The 27,497-nt window shown below is 38.8% G+C and overlaps 2 protein-coding genes across 7 annotated transcripts in view; both read right to left on the reverse strand.

Moving 5' to 3' along the window:
• ABCC2 (ATP binding cassette subfamily C member 2) overlaps window positions 1–4,941 on the reverse strand; it is a 60,007-nt gene extending 55,066 nt beyond the window's left edge. Inside the window, exons 1-3 of one of the 2 annotated variants that reach the window (XM_021672944.2) lie at window positions 4,606–4,941; window positions 3,662–3,758; window positions 1,767–1,940 (exon numbers count right to left, since the gene is read on the reverse strand). In XM_021672944.2, the coding sequence (XP_021528619.2) occupies window positions 1,767–1,940; window positions 3,662–3,694 (207 nt within the window). In that variant the 5' untranslated portion in view covers window positions 3,695–3,758; window positions 4,606–4,941. Of the gene's footprint in view, window positions 1–1,766; window positions 1,941–3,661; window positions 4,303–4,605 lie in introns of those variants that run through there. The other variant, XM_012439438.3, reaches the window with a different exon arrangement.
• A 5,559-nt stretch (window positions 4,942–10,500) lies between these two features.
• CUTC (cutC copper transporter) overlaps window positions 10,501–27,497 on the reverse strand; it is a 42,834-nt gene continuing 25,837 nt past the window's right edge. For 3 of the 5 annotated variants that reach the window (XM_064373980.1, XM_012439448.3, XM_012439444.2), the window contains exon 9: window positions 26,345–26,851. In XM_064373980.1, the coding sequence (XP_064230050.1) occupies window positions 26,737–26,851 (115 nt within the window). In that variant the 3' untranslated portion in view covers window positions 26,345–26,736. Of the gene's footprint in view, window positions 10,672–16,143; window positions 16,457–26,344; window positions 26,852–27,497 lie in introns of those variants that run through there. The other 2 variants (XM_064373979.1, XM_012439446.3) reach the window with 2 other exon arrangements.

Consider the following 27,497-nt stretch of genomic DNA (forward strand, 5'->3'; position numbering starts at 1 on the left):
CAATAAAGTATTTTGTAAAAGTTAACTAATAGCTTTTATTAGGATGGGATATTGGTTTGCTCATTAACCAGCTTCTTCTTGGAAGCTCCAGAAAGTGGAGAAAGCTTCCCAACTTGATTGCTTCTAACTTCAAACAATGCCTCAATTGTCAAAAGTACTGAGAATGCTAGTAAATGTCCATTAAATGTTCAGGGTTGTTTAATGTTCAGAATGTTCTAAGTCTAACATACTACTTTCCTTTTTTTTTAAGAGATGGGGACTCGCTATGTTGCCAGGCTGGCCTCAACTGACCCTACCACTTCCAGCCTCCAGAGGAGCTGGGATTACAGGTGTGCACCACTGCGTCCAGCTCTAACATACTCTTGAATCAACCACTATTCCTAGGATGCATTCAACACCAACATTAAACAAATGTTGAATTCCACCTGAGTGTCTGAAAACATGCTAGGTTCTGCACTGGGCACTCAGGTCAACAAGGGAGACAGTGACCCTGCCCCAAGCTCTGAGACTGTTCTTTTTCTAATCAGAATCTAACAAAACTCACTACCCACCCCGACCTCAAAGTGTCAAGGTGAATTCCACTTCCTTTGGCCAAGCTCTTTCCTCCTTTTTAAGGTTCCAGGTAACCCAAGTCATTGTTAGGTATGCTTGTAGAGCAACAGAAGCTAGTTTGCCTTTCTAAAAACCTGTTTAAAGATAAGGACAGATAGAGGCTGGGTGCGGTGTCTCATGCTTGTAATTCCAGCACTTTTGGAGGCTGAGGCATGTGGTATCACTTGAGGTCAGGAGTTTGAGACCAACCTGGCTAACATGGTGAAACTCTGTCCCTACTAAAAATACAAAAATTAGCTGGGCATGGTGGCATGCACCTATAATCCCAGCTACTTGGGAGGGGCTGAGGCATGAGAATCACTTGAACGCAGGAGGCAGAAGTTGCAGTGAGCCGAGATCAGGCCACTGCACTCCAGCCTGGGCAACAGAGTGAGACTCCATTTAAAATAGTAGTAATAATAATAATGATGATGATGACAGAAAAAAAACTAGTGAAAAGAAGCAGATGGAAAATTTTATGAAGTAACTTTATAACCTTAAATGAGGGTCTTGGGTTCCCACAAGACCCCTCCCTGAGTGAGTTGGCACAGCTGGCTGAGGGCTCCTCCCTCCTGGCCCCTCCTGGGCCTCTCCTGCAGACCTGTCCTTTCCATGATTTCCCTACTCATGCTTGTCACTGTGCACACTCACCCTTCCTCCCTCTACTGTGAGTGATCATCCTGACTCATGGAATACACAGGCAAAATGGAAACCCTATTTTGGATCCAAGTTTTTGAAGATGAGTGATAGTTGGATTATCTCGGTGGGGCAGGAGATCCATTATCTAGCTCATTTTCATGAGGTAGATACCAACTGAATTGCAGTCCACCAATTTATTAGAATTGTTTAAAGATAGGTGATCCAGTGTTCATTTCTCAAATGATGAAAAGATAATTTGATTGATATATATCCTTTGTGTTTAGGGATTACAATATCCACAAGAATTAAGAGTCACCATTCTTATGCAAAAATCAGAGCTACTTTGATTTAAAAAATGTGGCAAAGGACCGGAGAGAATTAGAGTAGATGGAGAGAGGGAAACCTAGAGCCAGGCTCTACCTGAGACAATGGCACCTGTGACCACTGGTTAAAGACAAGGAAGAGGACACTAACCACCAATAAAATGTCTCTGTTATGCACCAAGGAATTAGAGTTCAAAAACGGTGGTGTTTTACCTGCTTAGCAAGGTAGAGTTTGGTGGTAGAAGATCTCTTGGTCCTGGATTTATACACATGGAGAAGCTGCCAGGGGGCCAGGAGCCATAGGAAGCCCAAGGGAATCCACACCAGAACAGTTTGCTCAAAACAAAGTGGCAGGTCTGCCTCCGGACTGTCCAGGAATGAGGAATTCTGGAGACCAAAGGGGAAGGATTGTTGCATACATGCATTGTGAAGACAGAAAACCATCCTGCAGCACATCCCATTGCTTCCAGACAATTTTAACTCAACTTCATATCCATATCCAGCCTTACCCTTTAACTATCTGTATTATTCTATATATCCCCATTGATACAAATTCACCACTTAATGACAAATTTAGTTACTTTCTGGCCAATCTATTCTCTAAAAACCTATCTTCCTCTGATTCTAAGTGAATTTCTGTACCAGCTATTCTGAGTAAACCTCATCACTGCATTTGTCAAATTACAGGATGAAGAAGGACTGTTCCCAAGTCCAAAGGAGAGAATATGTCCCTGGGATATAGAAAATTATTCAAGTTTCTAACACTAGCTGAACTCACTGACAGATGTTCAAACATTCAGGCACCATTCAGGAAGAATGCTTAGTCATACTGTCTCATTTAGCCTCTGATGGCCCAGAGCGCTTATATTAAAAACCTGGCCAGTGTTAACACAGCAGTGATAACAGCATTGCTGAACAGAAGGCTTACTACAAGCAAGTTTTGTGCAGTCTTTGCATTCTGCAATAAATGGAAGTGTTTTATTAAGTGGAAGTTGGTGGAGGTGGGCGGGCACCAAATTCTTGTATCTGAGTCACATGAGTACAAATTTTTCTCTTCCTATAAATAGTTAAAAATTGTTTTATATGGTTATCTTTAAAGAAATGGTTGAAATGCCCTCACCAAGAAAATTTGTCAGATAGTTCTCAGAATTCTCAAGAGATGGCCTGTCTAGATACTGCAGCCCATGAAGCCCCACCTTGCCATGGTATACAATCCTGGCCTTGAGAGCCTTGGGGCCCAGGTTCTTTCTAACACACAAGGTGCTGCCCAGGTGCTCTGCTATCTCATCCCTGCCCCTGTCACCTCTGCATAAGGTTATCAAATGTTAGAATTCAGAGGAATCACTTAAGATACTTAAACCATGTTAATTGCCCCAGGTGATTCTGATGCTGAGGCTAGGCGTTTGCAGATGACACGCTCACTAAACACTTACTGAAATCACTAAATCCTAGGTCCTTTTTTGTTTTCTATTCCACTAAACCTTTGATACTGTTGATTGTCCTCTGTCATGAAATTCTTTGCTATCTATTACTCCTTGATGTTACACTATTCTTGTTCACCCTCTCAGTGGTGTCTCTTCTTTTCCTTAAAAACAGTATTACTCAACTCTAGTTGTTCAAAAATTATTTCAGTGCTCATGATGCCCAAAGTGGCATTGCTAGACTCAACTTCTAGTTCATATCATTAGTTGCCAGTTCTAGAACTTATCATTTCAACATCAGCGTATCTTAGCAAGACTCAATCACAGATCTTCTCTTCCTTCTACCAGCAAAGTATGCAACAATTCTCCTTCCTCACACTGATAAAATTGGAAGGTTTTTACCTATTTCTCCTTAGAGAAGACAATTTTGCAACTAGCTAGTACAAGAAAAAAAGAGTCTGAGATAAAATAAAAATATGATAGAGAATAAATTGCATTACCTTTCCCAGATCATATATCCCTTATGTCCCCTGGAGATATTATGAATTACCCTTTCTAAAAAAGCCTGAGCTTTAGACCAATTGCACATCTAACATTTATGGTTCTTGTTGGTGGCCGCCCGTTAACTAACTGCCACTTGTTTTGAGTCTGAGAAGGGTCAATACGAAGATAAATGTAATTTCTCACCCAAAAAGTAGAGTTGCAGAACTTCTCCAGCATGATTCCTGGAGTGTGTCTGGAATGAAGACTCTTCTATTAATATGACTGTGTTGTTTCTTCTTTACTTGTTTCCGCAAAGAAGGTGGAAAACAAATTATCTACCATTCTGATATTCTGAGTAAAGGATGACCTTTCATCCCAACAATTTAATTGTTAACTTGCCTAGATGCGTGTGTTATATTGCAACAGTGGATGGACATGTGACTAAAAAGCGCTAGGGACACGGAGACTCACCAGTTGCCAAAGTACAAGAAGCCTCATAGGAGTGACCATACATTAAAGGGACCACTGAAAGAGGTCAACAGAGCTGGCCAACAAATCAGGAGTGCATAGTCTTTCATTTTCCTAAGGACATTTGAGTCACAAAGGCCAGCATCAGTGGAGGGGCAGGAACCCCTAAATGTGCAGTTTCACTTCTGTTGTAAGATCTTAGAGTTTACAGAAATTGAGTTTAAAGAAATGTGAAATATCCTTCTCCCTTATATTTTTAATTAAAAATAGAACCTAAAACATGGTTTAAACATGATGTAAACTTTGTTTGAAGAAGTCAGGTTATAAAATAGCTTATCCAGGCAGAGCCCACCACAGCTCAGCAAAGCCACTATAGCCAGACTGCCTCTCTAGATTCCTCCTCTCTGGGCAGGGCATCTCTGAAAGAAAGGCAGCAGCCCCAGTCAGGGGCTTATAGATAAAACTCCCATCTCCCATGGACAGAGCACCTGGGGGAAGGGGTGGCTGTGGGTGCAGCTTCAACAGACTTAAACAGTCCTTCCTGCTGACTCTGAAGACAGCAGCAGATCTCCCATCACAGCAATTGAGTTCTGCTAAGGGACAGACTGCCTCCTCAAGTGGGTCCCTGACCCCCATGCCTCCTGACTGGGAGACATCTCCCAGCCAGGGTCGACAGACACCTCATATAGGAGAGTTCCAGCTGGCATCTTGCGGGTGCCCCTCCAGGATGAAGCTTCCAGAGGAAGGAACAGGTAGCGATCTTTAATGTTCTGCACCTCTGCTGGTGATATCCAGGCAAACAGGGTCTGGAGTAGACCTCCAGCAAACTCCAACAGACCTGCAGCAGAGGGTCCTGACAGTTAGAAGGAAAATTAACAAACAGAAAGTAAAAGTATCACCATCAACAAAAAGGATGTCCATATAGAAACTGCATCTGAAGGTCACCAACATCAAAGACCAAAGATAGGTAAATCAACAAAGATGAGGAAAAACCAGCACAAAAAGGCTGAAAATTCCAAAAACCAGAATGCCTTTTCTCCTCCAAAGGATTACAACTCACCAGCAAGGGAACAAAGCTGGATGGAGAAAAAGTGTGATGAATTGATAGAAGTAGGCTTCAGAAGGTAGGTAATAACTAACTCCTCCAGCTAAGGGAGCATGTTCTAACCCAATGCAAGGAAGCTAAGAACCTTGAAAAAAAGTTAAAGGAAGTGATAACTAGAATAACCAGTTTAGAGAAAAACATAAATGACCTGATGGAGGTGAAAAATACAGCAAGAGAACTTTGTGAAGTACACACGAGTATCAATAGTTGAATCGATCAAGTGGAAGAAAGGATATCAGAGATTGAAGATCAGCTTAATGAAATAAAGCATGAAGACAAAATTAGAGAAAAAAGAATGAAAAGAAATGAACAAAGCCTCCAAAAAATATGGCACTATGTGAAAAGACCAAACCTATTGATTGATTGGTGTACCTGAAAATGATGCGGAGAATGGAACCAAGTTGTGAAACACACTTCAGCATATTATCCAGGAGAACTTCCCCAACCTACCTACAAAGGGAAGCCCATCAGACTAACAGTGGAGCTCTCTGTAGAAACCCTATAAGCCAGAAGAGAGTGAGGGCCAATATTCCACATTCTTTTTTTTTTTTCTTGAGATGAAGTTTCACTCTTCTTGCCCAGGCTGGAGTGCAATGGCGTGATCTTGGCTAACTGCAACCTTCGTTTCCCAGGCTTAAGTGATTCTCCTGCCTCAGCCTCCCAAGTAGCTGGGATTATAGGCATGTGACACCACACCTGGCTAATTTTGTATTTTTAGTGGAGACGGGGTTCCTCCATGTTGGTCAAAAACTCCTGACCTCAGGTGATCCGCCCACCTCAGCCTCCCAAAGTGCTGGTATTACAGGTATGAGCCACCATGCCTGGCCTCAACATTCTTAAAGAAAAGGATTTTCAACCCAGAATTTCATATCCAGCCAAACTAAGCTTCATAATGAAGGAGAAATAAAACCCTTTACAGACAAGCAAATGCTGAGAGATTTTGTCACCACCAGGCTTGCCTTACAAAAGCTCCTGAAGGAAGCACTGAACATGGAAAGGAAAAACCAGTACCAGCCACTGCAAAAACATACCAAATTGTAAAGACCATCAGCACTATGAAGAAACTTCATCAACTAACAGGCAAAATAACCAGCTAACATCATAATGACAGGATCGAATTCACACATAACAATATTAACCTTAAATGTAAATGGGCTAAATGCCCCAATTAAAAGACACAGACTGGCAAATTGGATAAAGAGTCAATACCCACCAGTGTGCTGCATTCAGGAGACCCATCTCATGTGCAAAGACATACATAGGCTCAAAATAAAGAGATGGAGAAATATTTACCAAGCTACTGGAAAGCAAAAATAAATAAATAAATAAATAAAGTAGGGGTTGCAATCCAAGTCTCTGATAAAACAGACTTTAAACCAGAAAAAAGACAAAGAAGGGCATTACATAATGGTACAGGGATCAATGGAACAAGAAGAGTTTCTTGTTAATATGTAAATAACTATTTCTAATATAACCATATTTCATATTGGTTATAAGCACTTGGAATTGTACTAGGTTTTCTGTAAATTTTAGAAATGAGCTACGTAAGTACTTTGATATTGCTCATGCTGACTTAAAACTCTAGCAATAAAATGCTGTAAACTGTGTCTAACATTAATTTAAATTGAGTGATCATTACTTTTATTAATGATCTTTCTTAAATATTCTCTATTTTAATGGATCTACCAAAATTAGCACTTCGTACAGTACAAAATAAAGTCTACATTTGTTTATATTTTAAAACATTGAAACTTTAGCTGACGTGTTTATCAAATGATAACTGGAAGCTGAGGAGAATATAGGTCAAAAAGAGTACCTCCTTAGATACTTCAGACTCTGGTTACAGCTTGTCTTGATCTCTTGGATCTCCTCACATCGTTGGTTTTTGCTTTAATTTAGTAAATGTATTTTCCATACTGAGATTTTTAAAAATGTATTAATTTGTACCTTAAGCATTTCCCCCCATTTGTGTAAAAACAATAAAACTCAAATAGGATGATATAGAATAAAGAACACGTTGAGTACCAGAAAAAAAAAGAATTTCTTATAGTGCAGTCTACTGGAGATACATTCTTTTACGTTTTGTCTGCATGAGAATATCTTTTTTTTTTTTTTAACAGTGAAACCCCATCTTAAAAAAAAAACAAGATAGACCACCCTTTAATAGATGGTCTTGGGAAAAGTGAATCTTCAAGTTGAAAAATATGAAATTGAACTCTATCTTACACCATACACAAAAAAACTTACTCTAAATTGATCCTAAGACTTAAATGTAAGACCTGAAACTATGAAACCCCTGGAAGAAAACATGGGGAAAAAACTCTTTGATATTGGTCTTGGTAATGAAATTTTGTATATGACCACCAAAACACAGGTAACAAAAGCAAAAATAAACATGTGGGACTATATCATACAAAAAAGATGCACATCAAAGGAAACAATCAACATAGTGAAAAGGAAACTTGTAGAATGGGAAAAATATCTGCAAGCTCTATATCTGATAAGGAGTAGATACCCAAAATATATAAGGAACTCATAAATTCCAATACCAAAAAACAACAAATAACACAATCAAAAAATTGGCAAATAACCTACATAGACATTCTTGCAAAGAAGACATATGAATGGAGAACAGTTATATGAAAAGTTACTCAGTATCACTAGTCATTAAGGAAATGCAAATCAAAACCACAATAGTATCACCTCACTTCTGTTAGGATGATATTCAAGAGAATATCTTTATTTCATTCTTATTTTTGAAGGGTATTTTCACTGGATATAAAATTATAGTTTGAGAGTTTTTTTTATTGTTATTTACTTTAACACTTTTTTCATTTTGTGAATATGTAATGTTTTCTGAGCATCTACCTCAGAAGGAAATTAATAAATTAAAATCTTTATTAGAAATTTAAATCATTTACTATAACCCTTAAACATATACAAATAAGAAATTAAAATCATTTTAAAACAAGCAAGATTTTTATTTTTTGTGCTTAAAACATTCTTTTTATTTTTCTGTATATGTATTTATTTATTTTGAGACAGAATCTCTCTCTCTGTTGCCCAGGCAGGATGGAATGCAGTGGCGTGATCACAGCTCACTATAGCCTCATACTCCTGGGCTCAAGGGAATCCTCCCATTTCAGCCTCCTGAGTATCTGGGACTACAGGCACACACCACCATGCCCACCTAATTTTCTTTTTTTAATTTTTTGGAGCCTGGGCTGGTCTGAAACTCCTAGGCTCAAGCGATCCATTCACCTTGGCCTCCCAAAGTGCTGGGATTACAGGCGTAAGCCACCTTGCCCGGCCACTAATGCTGGTAATTTATAGGAGCCTAAAGGATGCAGGAGAAGGGAATTAACTCCAGTCTCCTCTAGCCTTCCACGTGAAAACGGAAAATCCCAACTGCAGCCCACTGTAGCCATCATGTCCAGCCTAATGGGGATCGGGGGCAGATAGAAGGAATTGAGAAGCACTTGTGAAATTCAGTCTAGAGACACAGGTTTACTAAAAGACTGAGACTTCTTCATAGAACTATTGAACTCTTCCTCGCCCCCCTCCCCCACTGTATACCACGTTACTAAAGGTCTAGTTACAGCACTTCCTTTTACCCCATATATCCTGTCCAGCTATAAAGAAAACATTGCCAGGCATACTAAATGGCAAATAAAAAGAAAAAAAAAGAAAAGCTCTGAAGAGACAGTTATCAGATCAGAAATTTAAAACAACTATGATCAAAATGCCAAGGGCTCTAATGGATAAAGTAGACAGCATACAAGAACAGATGGGTCAATGTAAGCAAAGAGGTAAAACTCTAAGAATGAACTAAAAAGAAATAAATGCTAGAGATTAAAAACACTGTAATAGAAATAAAGAATGCCTTTCATGGGCTTTTTGGTAGATGGAACAAGCCTGAAGACAGAGTCTCTGAGCTTGGAAATAACTGCCAAAACTGCAAAAATAAGTAAGACTATCTAAACAGAATCTCCAAGAACTTCGGGACAGCTACAAAGGGTACATGCAACATATGTGTAATGGAAATAGCATGAAGATAATAACCGGAGAAAGGAACAGAATAAATATTTGAAGTAGCAATGAAAGAAAATTTCCATCATATTAATGTCAAACACCAAATCACAGATCCAGGAAGTTGAGAGAACACCAAGTATAACAAATGCCAAACAAACAAAAGCCCTACAACCAGGCGTACATATATAAGTTGTAGAAAATCAAAGATAAAAAATTCTGAATGAAGACAGGGGGAAAAAGACCTTACTTATAGAGGAGAAAAGATGAAAATTATATCCAGCTTCTCCTCAGAAAGCATGCAAGCAAGAAGAGAATAGAGTGAAATATTTACAGTAGTGAGAGAAAAAAAGCTACCAGTAGAATTCTGCACCCTGCAAAATTATACTTCAAAAGTAAAGAGAAGTAAGGCACAGTGGTGTGTGCCCATAGTCCCAGCTAATCAGGAGGCTGAGGTGGAGGAATTGAGCCCAGGAGTTTGAGTCCAGCCTGGGCAGCACAGTGAGACACTCTCTCTACATATGTATAGGATTTCTTCACATGGACATTCAAAACGGTAGGCACTCAGTCTATCTCCAGGAGTATAATTTTTTTCCAATTATAAATTTGGACAGTGATATACAAATATTCTCCCCTATACAAATATTCTCCCCTATTTGTATTGCTATTGCTCTAGATTCTTGGGGGGATTGCTCCACCAATTAGTATACTCATTAAAACTTTTGTAACTATTTCCAGTTGTCCTCCAGAAAAGCTGAACTAATTGGCACTCACAGTGTGGGTCTTCCCCTCCTCCTCCCATCTAAACCAACCCTTGATCAGTGGAGAATTTACAGATTCAAATTCTTATAGGGATTTCTCTAAGGTGGAAGTCAGTTCATTATGAGAGTTGTTATCCTTACATAATATATTTAAAATGGAGAAATAAAGACTTACTCAGACAAATAAAGATTGAGGGAATTTGTTGCCAGTAGACCTGCCTTGCAAGAAATGTTAAAAGAATTTCTGGCCGGTTCAGTGGCTCATACCTGTAATCCCAGCACTTTGGGAGGCCAAGGTGGGTGGATCACGAGGTCAAGAGATTGAGACCATCCTGGCTAACAGGATGAAACCCTCTCTCTACTAAAAATACAAAAAATTAGCCGGGCATGGTGGCACACACCCGTAGTACCAGCTACTCAGGTGGCTGAGGCAGGAGAATTGCTTCAACCCAGAAGGCAGAGGTTGTAATGAGGCAAGACTGCGTCACTGCACTGCAGCCTGGGCTGGAGTGAGACTCTGTCTCAAAAAAAAAAAAAAAAAAAAAAAAAAAAAAAAATTCCTTTAGAGTAACAGTTCCCAACCTTTTTGACACCAGAGACTAATTTTGTGGGGAATGATTTCAGGATGAAACTGTTCCACCTCAGATCATCAGGCATTAGATCTCATAAGGAGTACCAACCTAGATCCCTCACATGCACACTTCACAATAGGGCTCATATTCCTGTGAGAATCAAATGCCTCTGCTGATCTGACAGGAGGCGAAACTCAGAAGCTGGCTGCTCACCACCTGCCGTGCAGCCCTAACAGGCCATGTACCAGTACCGGTTTGCGGTCTCGGGGCTGGGGACCCCTGCATAAGAGAGAAGGAAAATGATACAGGTCAGAAATTTGGATTTACACGAAGAAAAGAAGAGCACTGGAGAAGAAATAAGTAAGGTAAAATACATTTTTTTTTTGATACTGAGTTTTGCTCTTGTTGCCCAGGCTGAAGTGCAATGGCACAATCTCGGCTCACCACAACCTCTGCCTCCTCAGTTCAAGCAATTCTCCAGTCTCAGCCTCCCGAGTAGCTGGGATTACAGGCATGCGCCACCACAACCAGCTAATTTTATATTTTTAATAGAGACGGGGTTTCTCTATGTTGCTCAGACTGGTCTCAAACTCCTGACCTCAGGTGATCCGCCTGCCTTGACCTCCCAAAGTGCTGGGATTGCAGGCATGAGTCACTGTGCCTGGCCTACATTTTTAAATTCTTAATTGACCTAAAAAATAGCAGTTCACTTAAAATAATAGCAACAATGTATTCAATCATGCATACTTCTGTGTATATTTTAAATGCTTATGTATAACAGAAATGAATGACAGCAAAGACACAAAGGATGGGAGGGAGAATTAGAATTCTTTTGTTATTAAAAGGTACTCTCACTACCTGTAAAGCAGTATAGTGTTCTTTGAAAGTGGACTTGGATACATTGTAAATGTATATTAAAAACTCTAAGGCAGTCACTAAAAATGTAAAAAAGAAAAAAAAAGAAGTATAACTGATATGCTAAGAAAGAAGAGAAAATATAATCATATAAAATAGTCAACTAAACCACAAAAGGGAAAAATGAGTGGAAGAAAAAACAGTAATAGAGAACAAAGACAACAAAGAGAAATAGTTATCACAAACGTGGTAGATACTAATCCAACTGTATCAATCGTCGTATTAAACTTCAGTGGTCGTAACATACCAGAAAATGGAATATTATTCAGTGCTAAAAAGAAATGAACTATTGAGCCCTGAAAAGATATGTAGGAAACTTACATGCATATTACTAAGTGGAAGAAGTCAACCTGAAAAGGCTACATACTACATGATTCCAACTAGATGACATTCTGGAAAAGTCAAAACTAGGGAGAAAGTAAAAAGATCAGCGGTTGCCAGGGGTTAGCAGGGAGGGAAGAATGAACAGGTAGAGCACAGAGCATTTTTAGGCAGTGAAATTGTTCTGTATGATACTATAATGGTGAAGAGATATCATTATAAATTTGTCCAAACTCAGAGAATATATAAAATCAATAGTGAACCCTAGTGTAAACTATAGGCTTTGGGTGATAGTGTTATGTCAATGTAGGTTCATCAATTGACACAAATGTACCACTCTTGTGGGGGCTGCTGATAAACTGATGATGAGGGAGGCTAGATATAATGGGGGTAGGGCATTATGTGAAGTCTCTATACTTTCTGTTCAATTTTGCTGTGAACCTAAAACTGCTCTAAAAAATAGAATCTATTTTTAAAAAGCAAGTGGTAGAATAGTGATTCCATTTTGATAAAAAAATTATATATTTACACTTAACAGATTCAAACAATATAAATGTTGATTCAAATGAACTGTTAATAGTGGTTATTCTTGGGGTGGGGGAAAGTAGGGGCTTCTGAACGTTTCATTTTTTACATTAATGAATGTGAGAAAATGAAATGAATGAATATGAAAGTTCCTACAGGCCAAAATGGGTTCTAGAAGAACTTACAGAAGCATTGCAGAACCATGATCTGTAATCTTCTGGAATCACTGAGAATAATAAAACTACCAAAAGACTGGATCGGACAAATGCCTTGATATTTTTAATAGACATAGGAAGGCTGCAAAATGAAACACTGCAAAACATAAATAAAGGAGTCAAGAAACCTGAATTCTAACCTTAGCTCTGCTGGTCCTATGTAAAATGATGTATCCCAAATCTCCTCTTAGTGGTCTCAAAACATCTTTTCTTAATGACTCAATGTGGGTGTGCCTCAAGGTAAATCATTCATTACACAGAGATAATTTAACAGAAAAGAATGTCTCATCAATTGACTCTGGAGAAAATATGCTGTATCATTTCTACTCAGCAAACAAATACTAAGTGTTGCACTTAAATAACTTTGAAAAATCTACAAAAGTTCAATGTTCAAGATAAGCACAGAGCTGTACACTTGGTTAATCATTAGAGTTCAATTTAATGAGTGTTTTCATTCTTGTGTAATATCTTATAATACATATCCAAATTTAAGTGGGAACAGTAAAAACATTGTTTTCCCTTCAAATTTTTTAAATTGAGCCCAGTAATTCATGTTCCTATAAAAAAATTAAAAACTGTAACTATGAAATAAAATAATTACTCCCAAATTTTCCCCCCAAGAATAATATTAATATTTTTATACTTCTAAAACAAACAAAAATCTTTTTAGGATATTCAGGGACCAAAAAAGACATACAGATAATTAAATTAACATGAGTTCTAAACACCATTTTCTTTTATTGTAAAACTATTATTCCTGTAATTATTAAAATTTGAAATACAGTGAAATTCTTCTGAATAAATTGCAAAGAATATATTAAATAATGAACACATTGAATTAGACTTAAATTCTATAAAAAAGAGTTAACTACTAAAAGTTTTAGATAATTTTAAAAAAGAGTACATACTTTTAAAAATAATGAAAGTTATCAATGGTACAGAATAATGTTTCTTGTATATTCAAAGGATAAACTTTTAACTTGTGACAAACTACAGCAAATGGGCTGAATTGTTCAATATTTTTTGGGCAGCAGGAGGATATCAACATAGAAAATAAATGATTGGCCGAGCTCAGTGGCTCACGCCTATAAACCCAGCACTTTGGGAGGTCAAGGTGGGTGGATCACTTGAGGTCAGGCATTCCAGACCAGCCTGGACAACATGGCAAAACCCATCTCTACTAAAAAATACAAATATTAGCTGGACATGGTGGCGTGCTCCTGTAATCCCAGCTACTCAGGACGCTGAGGCAGGCGAATAGCTTGAACCTGGGAGGCAGAGGTTATAGTGAGCTGAGATTGTGCCACTGCACTCCAGCCTGAGTGACAGAGAAAAACTCTGCCTCAAAAAAAAAAAAAAAGAAAGAAAGAAAGAAAGAAAAAAGGAAAATAAATGATTATTTTAGGTCTTTACTTCACATCATCCCATAAAGTATATCCTTGATAGTTCATAAAACACCAGAAAAAAATGAACTAACACAAAAAGATGCACTAAATGAAAAAATGCTCTTCTGGGTCCTGGAAAAAAAAGAAGGATGGTATTATAAAAGAGAAATATGTATATATAATTATTAAAGAGAATGTTATAAAACAAATATTAATATTGAAAGCAGCCAAACGGAAAATATATCTGATATAAATAACATGAGGGACGATATAAACAGTAAATTATCACATGGAAAAACATATAGCTTTACAAGCAATTAGATACAAGTAAATTATCAAACATTTCTGAAAGCAACTGTTAATAGTGGTTAATTGCAGGAGAGCTAGAAGACTGAAGAAAATAAGCTAAAAAACACACATATAAGAGCTGGATGCAGTGTCTCACGCTTACGTAGAAGCCAAAGCAGGAGGATCACTTGAGACTAGCCTTGGCAATATAGCTAGACCCCAACTCTACAAAAAAAAAAAAAAAAAAAAAATTAGCCAGGTGTGCTGATGTATTCCTGTAGTTTCAGCTACTCGGTAGGCTGAAGCAGGAGGATTGCTTGAGCCCAGGTGTTTGAAGCTGTAGTGAGCTGATTGTGCCACTGCACTGCAGCCTGGGTGACAGAGCAAGATCCTGTCTTTTTTTTTTTCTTTTCAGAAAGCCCAAACCTTACAAGACACCTTCTTTCTCTCTCTCAAAAAGAAAGACAGAAAGACAGACAGAGAGAAAGAAAAAAAGAGAAAAAAAGAAAGAAAGAAGGAAAGAAAGAAAGAAAGAAAGAAAGAGAAAGAAAGGATGCTGAATGTTGTAGGATATTTGCATATTAGTTCCCTGAAAGCATCACCAAGACAACCTGTTGATCAAAACAATCTGTTGATAACACAAAGCTGTGTTTATTTTTATCATGGTAAGGAAAAACACTAACTTGACATAAATTGGTCTTTTTACTGTGAACTTGTTTAAATGCACAATAACAAATTCATTCTTATAATTTACAGTTGGACCATTACTATAGACAGTTTTGTGAATTGAGAACATGAGAATGGTCAAATTAGTGGGCCCAAGAAAATTTGCTGAACTAATATCTTTAAGCCTACTGCCAAGACTGTAAAATATGTATTTCTCTGTGTGTTTATATATGTTCAGACATATAAGTAGAAATTTTGAGAGTGCTTTTATTAGCACGTAGCTTTTTAGATAGTTTTTTTTTTTTTTTTTGAATCAGAGTTTCACTCTTGATGCCCAGGCTGGAGTGCAATGGCTTGATCTCGGCTCACTGCAACCTCCACCTCCCAGGTTCAAGTGATTCTCCTGCCTCAGCCTTCCAAGTAGCCGGGATTACAGGCATGTGCCACCAGATCTGGCTAATTTTGTATTTTTAGTAGAGATGGGATTTCTCCATGTTGATCAGGCTGGTCTTGAACTCCTGACCTCAGGTGGTCCACCCGCCTTGGCCTCCCAAACTGCTGAGATTACAGGTGTGAGCCACCCTGCCCGGCCTTAGCTAGTTTTTTCTTAACTTGTTGTTTTGGAACATATTTGCGAGAGATTACCTAGTGGTAATCTGCAAAAGGAGTTTGCAGTAAGAGGCCTATATCTTATTTAAAGGATATCTTAATTTGAGTTAAAATTATTTTACCATCTAGGTTGCATCCACAGAGCATCAAGTACAGTGCTGGCTAAATAAAGTGTGCCAGTCTCATAATCGTGACTTCCGACATAAGAGACAACTGTGTTGTATCATTTATCCAGGAGAAGGAGATTCTATTCCTTTTGACCTATAAAGAAGGGAAGGGCCATTACTTCGGTATCTTATAAGTGGACCTTTGTGAAGGTGCTGAAAGAGCTCCAAATAGGATCACTTATTTATGGGTGCCTTATCTTCATAGGAACTATAACTGACTTCTGAACAATTTCAAGGTACAAAGTACTTTATGAAGTTGCCAAGTGACTTAACTAGTAAGATAGTTATTCTAATAAGATAGTTTTTCTAAAGATAGGATATCTCTTGCAAATGACTGTCATACTGTAACAGAGCTTTGGAAGGTTCTTAACCCTACTAACAAAGGCTGCTAGTAACTGCCAGAAGAAAAATGAACTCATTCTCAAATTATATTAAAATTCTTCTAAAGGGTATACTCAACTCTGGCCGGGCACGGTGGCTCACACCTGTAATCCTAGCCCTTTGGGAGGCCGAGATGGGCAGATCACTTGAGGTAAGGAGTTTGAGACCAGCCTGGCCAACATGGTGAAACTCCAACTCTACTAAAAAAAAAAAAAAAAAAAAAAAATTAGCTGAGCATGGTGGCATGTGCCTGTAATCCCAGCTACCCGAGGCAGGCAGAAGAACCACTTGAACCCAGGAGATGGAGGCTGCAGTGAGCTGAGGTCATGCCACTGTACTCCAGCCTGGGTGACAGAGGCTTTGTCTCGAAAAATAAAAAATAAAAAAAGGGTATACTCAACTCAAAGTGGCTTGAATGAAAATACTTATTGGTTCAAATAGCCAGAAGCCACAGATAGAGCAGTTCTCAGGCTTGACCTACTCCAGTGGCTCTGTTCCATCTACTTCTCATTCTTTGTTATGTTCTTGTTCACCATCAGCTCAAATAGGTGGATGAAATGGCTGCAACAGTTTCAGGACTCACGTCCACGCACTGTAACATATAGTAAAAGAGGGAAAGGGTCATTTTCAGAAGGTCTTCCAGAAGTAGAATCCACCAGCAAACTTCTCCTGGCATCTCAGTAAATTCCTGAATCAATTCCTTACAAGGATGAAGTTACTCTTGGATCTCTAGGACTATCAGGCCCATCCTGAAGCTGTGGGTGAGGTCAGCCTTCCCTAAAGAACATGGGCTACATGAAAGAAGAGTGATTTCTAGGACAAAATCAGGGTTGGAGAAGAAGGGAGAGATGAAGTTTGGATAGGGAACCTTAGTTTTATTCTAGTCCAGACTCAGGACAATATGGGAAACAATCTCTACTATTTACTGTCATATCGTAAAAAGGATTTGTAGTGGCTTACAAAAATATGTAAACTATAACAAGATAAAATGTGAGTGAAGAAAAACAGAATAGAAAAAAAGAAGATAAAATGAGGGACAAGCCCATTTTACAAAATTCATTCAATATGATCCTGTCCACTTGCTACATGTGGGCTGCAAATTTGACTTTGCGCTTCCTTCCTATCTATCAATAAAAGGAAGGAAACTTAATCAGAAACTGTATCAGTCAGTCTTCTTTTGGTTGGAAGGGGCAGAGATCCAAATCAAACTGGTACAAACAAAAGATGAAAAAGAAAATGTATTGGCTAATTTAATAGAAAAGTCTATGAATGGATCCAGCTTTAGGCGCAGATGGGTACAGAGTCTCAAATAACATCCTTAGGACATTTGCAACTGTGTTGGTTTCGTTCTTAAGTAGGCTTTTCCCACTTGGTGGTAAAAATGGCCACAAAAGCTCTAGACTTACATGGTCCTTATGACCAGTAATCTAGCCAAAAGAGTGTTTCTTTTCTGACAGTTTCAAGAAAAGTCTTTGGTAGGATTCTGAACAGCCCTGTTAGTTGTGTTCCCAGCTCTGGACCACTGAATAGAGACAAAGGAATTAGGCATTCTGATTGGCTAACCTGGGTCTTGTGCCCTTTTCCATGGGCAGGAGAATTAAAGCTATGTGATTATCAATCGCACCAGGAAAGCACCATTATTCAGGGGGCAGCTTCAGAAAGGAAAAGAGCTACGCAGACAAAATAATAATAATAATGTCTTTATAATGATATAATTCTGTATACAAATCAATTGTTCAGAAGCCCAGCTACTCCTCAGACTAACACTTAAGAAAAACATTCTCCTCTAGGGCTCCAATGACACACCTATATAAATATTTTTTACAGCTCTTTTCTAATTTTTTTTTTTGACACAGTCTTGTTTTGTTGTCCAGGCTGGAGTACAGTGGTGTGATCTCGGCTCACTGCAACCTTCACCTCCTGGGCTTAAGGGATTCTCCCCTTAGCCTCCCCAGTAGCTAGGACTACAAGTGTGCACCATCACGCCCACCTAATTTTTGTATTTTTTGTAGAGATGGGGTTTTACCATGTTGCCCAGGCTTGTCGCAAACTCCTGAGCTCAAGTGATCTGCCTACCTCAGCTGTACTAAGTTTTTGTGAGGACATATGTTTTCAATTATCTCGGAGTATATACCTAGGAGTGGAATTGGGGAGTCATATGGCAACTCTGTGTTTAACATTTTGAGTAATTCCCAGATTGTTTTACCAAGCAGTGGCACCATTTTACATTCCCATCAGTGCCATATGAAGGTTGTGGTTCTTTCGTGTTCTATCCAACACTTGATATGGTCAGACTTTTGGATTACAGTAATCCTAGTGGATATGAAGTAGTATCTCACTGTGGTTTTGATTTGCATTTCCCTAATGACTAATGATGTGCATTTTTTTCATGTGCTTGTTGGTCAATTGTATACCTTCTTTGGAGAAATGGTTATCTTTTATTGTTGAGTTGTAAGTGTTCTTTATATATATGCTAGATACAAGACTCCTATTGTATATACAATTAGCAGATTTTCTTCTATTCTGAGGGTTGTCTTTTCACTTTATCATGCCACTTTGAAGCATAAGTTTCCAACTTTGATAAAGTCCAATTTTTTCTTTTGTCAGTCATGCTTTTGATGTTATGTTTAAGAAGGCTTTGCTTAACCCAAAGGTCACAAAGATTTATTTCTGTATTCTTCTAAAAGGTTTTCTAGTTCTTAAATTTAGGTTATGATCCTTTAATTTTTGCCTTTGGTGTAAGGGTCCAACTTTGTTCTTTTGAATGTGGCTATCCAGTTGTCCTAGTACCATTAAAAAGACCATTCTTTCCCCACTGAATTGTCTTGGAATCCTAGTCAAAAATCAATGGAGTATAATGTAAGTGCTTACTTCTGGACTCTCAATTGTATTCCATTGAGCTAAATAACTTATCTTTATGCCAGTACTGCATTGCCTTGATTTCCATAGCTTTGGAGTAAGTTTTGAAATCAGGAAGTTTGTCTTCCAACTTTGTTCTTCTTTTTCAAGATTGTGTAGCTATCCTGGGGCATTTGCATTTCCAGATGGATTTTATGATCAATTTGTCACCTTTTACACAAAAAGGCAGTTGGAATTATGCTAGCAATTACATTGACTCTGTACATTAATTGAAGAGTGTTGGAATCTTAAAAGTAGTAAGTTTTCCAATCTATGAACATGGGATGTTTGTTTTTCCATTTATTTCTTCATTGCTAAGTCTTTTAAAATTTCTTTCAACAATGCTTTGTAGTTTTCAGTATACAGTACACTCTCTTACATCTTTTTTTTTTTTTTGAGACTGAGCCTTGCTCCATTGCCCAGGCTGGAGTGCAATGGAGTGCAGTGGTGTGATTTTGGCTAACTCCAACCTCTGCCTCCCAGGTTCAAGTGATTCTCCTGTCTTAGCCTCCTGAGTAGCTGGGATTACAGGTGTCCACAACCACACCTGGCTAATTTTTGTTTTTTTTTAATAGACAGGGTTTCACCATGTTGGCCAGGCTGGTCTCAAACTCCTGACCTCAGATGATCCACTGCCTTGGCCTCCCAAAGTACTGGGGTTACAGGTTTGAGTCACTACATCTGGGCTGTCTTACACTTCTTTGATTAAATTTATTCCTAAGCATTTTATCCTTTTTGATGCTATTATAAATTGAATTTTTATTAATTGCATTTTAAGATTGTTTGTTGCTAGTATAAAGCAATACAATTGATTTTATATACTGATCTTTCCATGAGTTGGAGAACTCAAACTCAAAGTGTTTTTTCTATTCTCACAACAATCAACACAGAAGACTTTTATGACCAAATGTGGGGAGTGAGGAGTCTCCCACACACACACCAAGCAAGCAATCACTTCTGCAGCAGACACCAGATTGGTGTACTATAATTCAATCTCAACATTATCTACCTGAAGATAGCATCAGATCCCACAGGTTGACAGTTCAGTCCCCAAGACTATCCCCCCACTTCCCACTCCCCCCACCAGCCAGCTTCTAACATATATTGCAAGCCCCAGATTATTTTGCCTGTACTCCTCACCGACCAACTATAAATCTGGGTTCCTACAACCCCCTCCTCGGGTTTGATCGATTTGTTGGAGTGGCTCACAGAACTCAGGGAAACATGTTTACCAGTTTAACACAGGGGTTTTTTCTTTTCTTTTCTTTTCTTTTTGAGACAGAGTCACTCCATCACCCAGGCTGAGTGCAGTGGTGCAATCTTGGCTCACTGCAACCTCCACCTCCCAGGTTCAAGCATTTCTCCTGCCTCAGCCTCCTGAATGGCTGGGATTACAGGCATGTGCCACACCACACTTGGCTAATTTTTGTGGATTTTTTTTGTTTGTTTTACTAGAGATGGGCTTTTGCCATGTTGGCCAGGCTGATCTTGAACTCCTGACCTCAAGTGATCCACCCACCTTGGCCTCCCAAAGTGCTGAGATTGCAGGCATGAGCCACCATGTCAAGCCTACAAGAGCTTTTTTTTTTTTCAACTTTTATTTTAGAATCGGGATACATGTGCAGGTTTGTTACAAAGATATATTGCAAGATGCTGAGGTCTGGGTTATGACTACACCCATTACGCAGGTAGTTAGCACAGTACCCAACAGGTAGTTTTTCAGCCCTTCCCTCCTTCCTTCTCTCCCACTCTAGTATCCCTCATTGTCTATTGTCTATCTTTATGTTCATGTGTACCCAATGTTTTGCTCCCACTTACAAGAACATGTAGTATTTGGTTTTCTGTCTGCATCAGTTTGTACCCCCCCAAAAAAAAGCCACAAAACACATTTCTCAGTAAAGAAGAAATGCCACAAAACACATTTACTAGTAAGGAAGAGAACTGAGCATCAAGATTTAAGGCAGAAAGGGAGAAGCTAACTCTACTGTTTTGTGCAAGTCAGGTTTATTATCAGGATAGATCTTATCTATATAGCAGCTACCCCTGAGCCTTGAAGGGAAAAGATAAACACCAGCTGCCAGTCTTTTGACTGCACAAGAGGGCCTGGACAGTCAGAACCCTTTTTCTGGATTGGTGCAATCAATGATGTTGTGATTAAGATATACTGGCACCAGCTTTCTTGCACAGCCTGCAGAAATGTGAGCCAAATAAAATTTTGGGTTACCCAGCCTCAGGCATTCCTAGCAACACGAATGAACTAAGAAAGACAATTGGTACCAAGGAGAGGGTGGTTGCTATAAAGATACTTGAAAATGTGGAAGTGGCTTTGGAACTGGATAATGGGCAAAAGTTGGAAGAGTTTAGAAGGCTCAGAAGAAAACAGGAAAATAAGGGAAAGTTTGGGATTTATTACAGACTGTGTGAGTGGTTGTGGCCAAAGTGCTGACAGAAATATAGACAGTAAAGGCCTTTCTAAGCAGCAAAATGTTCAATAAGTGGCAAGACCAGGCATGGTGGCTCATGCCTGTAATCCCAGCACTTTGGGAGGCTGAGGCAGGAGGATCACTTGAGTCCAGGAGTTTGAGACCAGCTTAGGCAACACAGTGAGACCTCCAACTCTACATTTTTAAAAAAAATTAGCTGGGTGTGGTGGTATGTGACTGTAGTCCCAGCTATTGGGAGGCTGAGGTGGGAGAATCACTTGAGTCCAGGAGATCAAGGCTGCAGTGAGTCATAATCCTGCCACTGCACTCCAGCCTGGGTGACAGAGCAAGACCCTGTCTCAAAAAAAAAAAAGGTGTGGCTGCTTCAGCTGCTTCTAACAACCTGCAATCAAATATGGGAACAAAGGAATGACCTAAAGTTGGAACTTAAAAGGAAAACAGAGAATAAAAACTTAGATAATTTAAAGCTTGGAGAGGAATCCAAGAATATGGTCAAGAAGAACAATAACTTGCTAGAGAGATTAGCAACAATAAAAAGGAGCCTGGTGTTGGAACAATTGGGGAAAAGGTTGCGAAGGCATTTCAGAAATCTTCAAGGCTACTCCTCTTATCCCAGAGGCCTAGGAGGATGGAATAGTTTGAAGGGACAAGCCTAGGCTCTGCTGTTGTGTGTTGCTCTTGCCTCAGGATGCTGCTCCCAGCAACCCAGCTGCTCTGGCTCCAGCCTCTCTGGAAGATGTTAAGTTGTAAGCCTTGGTGAATTCCGTATTAAGTCTGCAGGCACACAGAATGCAAGAGTCATGGCTTGCCAGCTTCCCCTTAGATTTCAGGAGTACTAGAAAGCTGGAGTGCCCAGGCAAAAGCCTGCCACAGGGGTAGTCCCCAGAGAGACTCTACTAAGGCATTGCAAAGCAGAAATGTGGGGTTGGAACCCCTCCAGAGTCCCCACTGGGGAACTTCCTAATGGAGTTGTGGGAACATGGCCACTGCCCTCCAGACCTTGAATGGTAGAACCATCAGCAGCATGCATCCTCAGCCTGGAAAAGTCACAGGCATTCAACTCCAACCCATGAGGGCAGCTCACTTGAGCCGTGTCCAGAAAAGCTGTGGGGACAGAACTGCGCAAGGCTTTGGAAGCCCACTCCTTACACCAGCGCACTCAGGTTGTAGGATGTGGAGTCAATGGAGATTTTAGAACTTTAAGGTTTAATGTCTGTCCTGCTGGGGTTCAGATTTACATGGGGCCTATTACCCATTTTCTTTGATTTCCCCCTTTTGGAATGGGAATGTTTACTCAGCACCTGTACCATCACTGTGTCTTGGAAGTAAATAATATGTTTGATTCCATAGGCTCACAGCTCTAAGAAACTTACCTGGAATCTCAGATGAGGCTCTGGACTTTTGAATTGATGCTAGAACAAGTGAAGACTTTGGGGATGGGATGATTATATTTTGCAATGTGAGAAGGACATGAGACTGGGGGTCCTGGTGCAGAATACTATAGTTTGGATATGGTTTGTTTGACCCCCACCAAGCCTCATGTTGAAATCTGATCCCCAGTGTTAGTGCTGGGAGCCTAAGATGTTTGGGTCAAAGCAGCAGATTCTTCATGAATATCTTGGTGCTTTCCTTGCTACTAAGTTCTCACCCTATTAGTTTCCCTAGAACTGATTGCTAAAGAGCCTAGCACCTCCTCCCCCTTCTCTTGCTTTTGTTCATGCCATGCAATCTATATACTCTGGCTCCTCTTTGCTTTCTGCCATGAATGGAAGCTTCCTGAGGCCATCATCAGCAGATGCTGGTGCCATGCTCCTTGTAAAGTGTGGGGACAGAAGTGACTTTATTTTAAATGCTAATCCACCTGGCTAACCCTGAGTCCAAGAATACCTCCAAAATGTTTAGTTGATTTATTATTCTTTATGTAGGAAGACCTATTCATTGCAAGTTTCCTCCAAAACAATCCTTGTGTTGCAGAAATCATATGCTATGATTCCTATAGGCACCTATACATTCTTACCAGAGCACCCATGCTTTTTCCAAAGATATAATCCCTGGGTCTGGGAGGTTATGGGGCAGAGATCTACCTATCTTGTAGCCACCCAAAACCATGCTTCTGTCTGTAAGTTCCCTCAATAAATCACACAATACTGACAAATTGGATTTGTCTGCCTTGTTTTCTTGACTCCTTCAGCATTTGGGGGTGGGTTTGAATATATGGCCCTTTCATGGAACATGTAGCTTGCAGAATCGAGAGCCAAATAAAACCTCTTTTCTTTATAAATTACCACAGGTATTCCATTATAGCAACACAAATGGACTAAGACACTTTGTCCCTTAAGTCAGAAGGACCTTGCCAATAAAAGACTGTCTTTTAAAGTTCTTCTGATATTGAACAATGCCCTGGCCATGTAGAACTCCAAGAGTTCAACATTGAAGGCATCAAAGTGGTCTACATGCTCCCAAACACAATGTCTCTAATTTAGCCTCAAGATCAAGAGGTCTTAAGAACCTTTAAGGATCATTACACATGGTCCTCTCAGCACTATGGAAGAGAACCCTGATAGAACATCATGAAAATCTGAAGGTATTACATCACTGAAGATGTCACTATTGTTAACAAAAAAACTCATGAAAGCCATCAAGCTCAAAACAAATTCCTGCTAAAGAAAACTGTCCAGATGTTGTGCATGACTTCACAGGATTTAACAAGTTTTGGGGGAGTCAAGGTTGTACATAAGTTTTAGACTGGATAATGGGGGTCAACACTCCTAATGCCTTCATTGTTCAGAGATTAGCTGTACTTACCAGTGCTAAGTTGTAATCTTAACTGGTATTTCTCCAAAAACAGAAGAGTATATTTCCTGTTAGTTGTTGTAATAGATATAATTATCCAGGGACAGATTAATTGATTTTTGATTTACCAAGATTAAACAAAAAAGATGGTGAATGCATGCAAATTAGGATTTAAGGCTGATAAATGAGGATACTTTGTAGTTTCCTGGAAGAAGAATGGAATGACAAATAGTAGAGGAGAACAGTTGGCTAGCAAAATATAAGATCAAGAATAATGTTCTGCTTAAACTGTCAGCAGGGGTATTTAGAAAAAATAATTTGCAAAGTAACAAGCCCATGTTACATGGGCTTTTTCTACTATTTGGGGGAAAAACAGCTGATCTAAGAAATAGAAAATGAAAACATTAATTTAGAAAAAAATCTTTAGCTCTGTTTAGAGATCTCTGCAATGTTCTTTTAATTTCTATCTTATTGCTCTTATATAATGGTATATTCATGTTTACTTTTCAACAGTCACACTCCAAAATTTTTGCAAATATTATAAATTTTTTATTTAAGTATTTTTAAGAGATGGCAAATAGGTAATTATAACATCTGATAATGTCAACCAAAACCAAACCTTCCTTAAAACTTCCTTGCCATTCTCTCCAAAGTTCTCATATCATTGAATCTCCTTTCTTTTTCCTAAAAGATCTCAGCCCATTTGAGCTCATGTGTGATTACTTCCCCACCCCTATTGCTCCTAGGTCTCTTCTCTTCTTCCCAAGGTAGCTCTATGCCCTTTTCAAATAAATCAAGTAGCCTCTCTAGACTTCTTACAATTTTCCACTCTCCAGCCACTGTCCTCATTATACCAAAAAACACCCAAAGATATATATTTAATATAAATAATTCTTTATAAGGCAGGAAAAGATGTGAATACCATCCTATTTCAATATTTGGATTTCTTAAAACACCTGTATTATGTTTGTACTTCTGGATAATGTTCATACAATGATGTATTCCTTAATACTACACATTTTAAGCAAAATAAGTGCACATTAAATCCATTTTATATCACATGTTTACTTCTTTAGCTTTAACTATGACTGTTCCTTTAACCATGACTTTCTCTGGTCTCAGTACCTTATCCTAGGTGCAGTGTTTCTTGACCATTATGTCTCAGGAGATCTTTTCCACCACTGCTTTCCCCTAAACCCTCTTCCCTACTGAAATTTTAATACCCTGGATATACTGTGTATTTGTTACGGACTGCATATCTATCTGTGCTTTAGAGGGGTTTGGATCATAATCCCCAAAGACACAATCCTGAATGCCATAATCCTGAATGTTGAAATCCTGAAAGATCCAAGTCCCTAAAATCTAGGCTAGGCATGGTGGTTCAAGCCTGTAATCTCAGCACATTGGGAGGCCGAGACAAGTAGATCACATGATACCGGATTTCCAGACCAGCGTGGCCAACATGGCAAAACCCTGTCTCCAGTAAAAATACAAAAAATTAGCAGGGTGTGGCGGCACACGCCTATAATCCCAGCTACTCAGGAGGCTAAGGCAGGAGAATCACTTGAACCCAGGAGGCGGAGGGTGCAGTGAGCCAAGACTGCACCACTGCACTCCAGCTGGGATGACAGAGTGAGACGCTGTCTCAAAATAAATAAATAAATAAATAAATGAAGGCAAGACTCTTCATATAAACATTCAGAAATAAATAAATAAATAAATAAATAAAGGCAAGACTCTTCATATAAACATTCATTAGTACACAATCTGTGCATGTTATTCAGAGGCTTCCTGACCAAGGGAAAGCTCTTTATGCTTCAGTTACTCTCCTAGGATAGAAACAACAGTTCTATTACCAGTGTGTTCTTTGTGTAAAATGAGATTATAAATATGAAAGTGACAGGTACAGGTAGTGATGAATTTTAACATTTGGGACCTGCTCATGGGAAAAAAAATCCATCTTTCCCATCTGTGACTTCAGTTGAAAAAAAAACTGCTACTTTGATAACTTTCCTAACCCCCTCCATTTTTACTATAGGTCTTTGTAAATTGTCAGATGGATCTTAAGAGTTAAGCCATTTCTTTCCGATTACAGAAGAAGTAACCTAAGGAATGCCAGAGATCACTTCTGTCTTTATAAGTCTAGGAACTTTGATATCCTGCTTCCCAAGTCTGGGAATTTTCACACTGCACCATTTTACTCTTGCCCTTATTATCTTGCCCAAAGCAGCATATCCAACGAACACATAATAAAAAGAGAAAGTGAAGAAAAAACTAAGACAGCATTTTTCCTTTCATACTTATAGGCTACAGACTGTATTCAGTGCAAGAATAAGAGACTATACTATAAGAGTGGAAATTTTTATTTTACAAATGAAAAAGCAAAATACTGATACTGAATTGACCCTTAAGTCACACTCTGAGTTCATACCATGCAGTTGAATTTTCCCAGTTCATCAATTAATTCCACTGAAAGCAGACAGAGCTTCTATCTGTAGAAGTACAGACCAGCTTTAACCATGATGACAATTGCTGGTAAGACTAAATTAAGGAAGTGACTCTATCTCTGTTTCAAATTCTTTTTCTTCTTGGGCACATTCTCCATGGCCATGTGAAACTTAAAACAAAGATTGTGACTGTCCTGGCCAGAGAAGAAGGTTAAAGCTGTGTCATAGAGAATTGCAGATTATACTTCTACCTTCATCCTGTGATATCCATGTCTCTCAGAGACGTCTGGCTAAACCAGGATATTCTTCGCAATAGCATTCAAAGTCCTTACTTTGGTCACATCTGTTACCTTTAGGGAATATTCCGAGCAAGAAAGTGAGACTCCCATGGCAACAGATAAATTTCTGTAATAGAAATAATAAAGAAATAATCAATCATATGTTATTAAATGAGTCCTCCTACTGCCACTTCATTTTATAGACTATTCCATTATACAAGGGTAGGTCAATTATGCTAGACTACTATATTCTGTAATTTTCATTAATTAATTAATTACTTGAAATATCTAGTAGCTGAATCTACCAAACAGTATACTTGATTTTATATCTGGAATTGTAAATTCCAAGGCTCTTGCTTTTTTTTTTTTTAATTTAAATTACAGGTGTGCATCACCACACACAGCTAATTTTTTTGTTTTTTTAGTAGAGATGGCATTTTGCCATATTGGCCAGGCTGCTCTCAAATTCCTGACCTCAAGTGATCCACCAGCCTTGGCCTCCCAAAGTGCTGGGATTATAGGCTTGAGCCACCTCACTCAGCCATCTTGCTTCTTTTACATTGTATTTTTCCCAATTTACAAACAGAAACATTCAACTACTATTAAATTATAAGAATCCTCTTAAGTATTTAAAAAATCCCAATAATAGTTACAATTTCTTAAGGTAATATAAAAATAACTAAAAACAGAGAACAAATATGAGGGAAGACTAAGTATTAAAGGTAGGAGGGAGAAAAATAACTATGTCTCTTCCATCCTTACACCATAGTTAT

The sequence above is a fragment of the Aotus nancymaae genome, unplaced genomic scaffold, assembly GCF_030222135.1.
Source record: "Aotus nancymaae isolate 86718 unplaced genomic scaffold, 86718_ANA_hifiasm-v0.15.2.pri h1tg000010l, whole genome shotgun sequence".
NCBI classification, from domain to species: Eukaryota; Metazoa; Chordata; class Mammalia; order Primates; family Aotidae; genus Aotus; species Aotus nancymaae.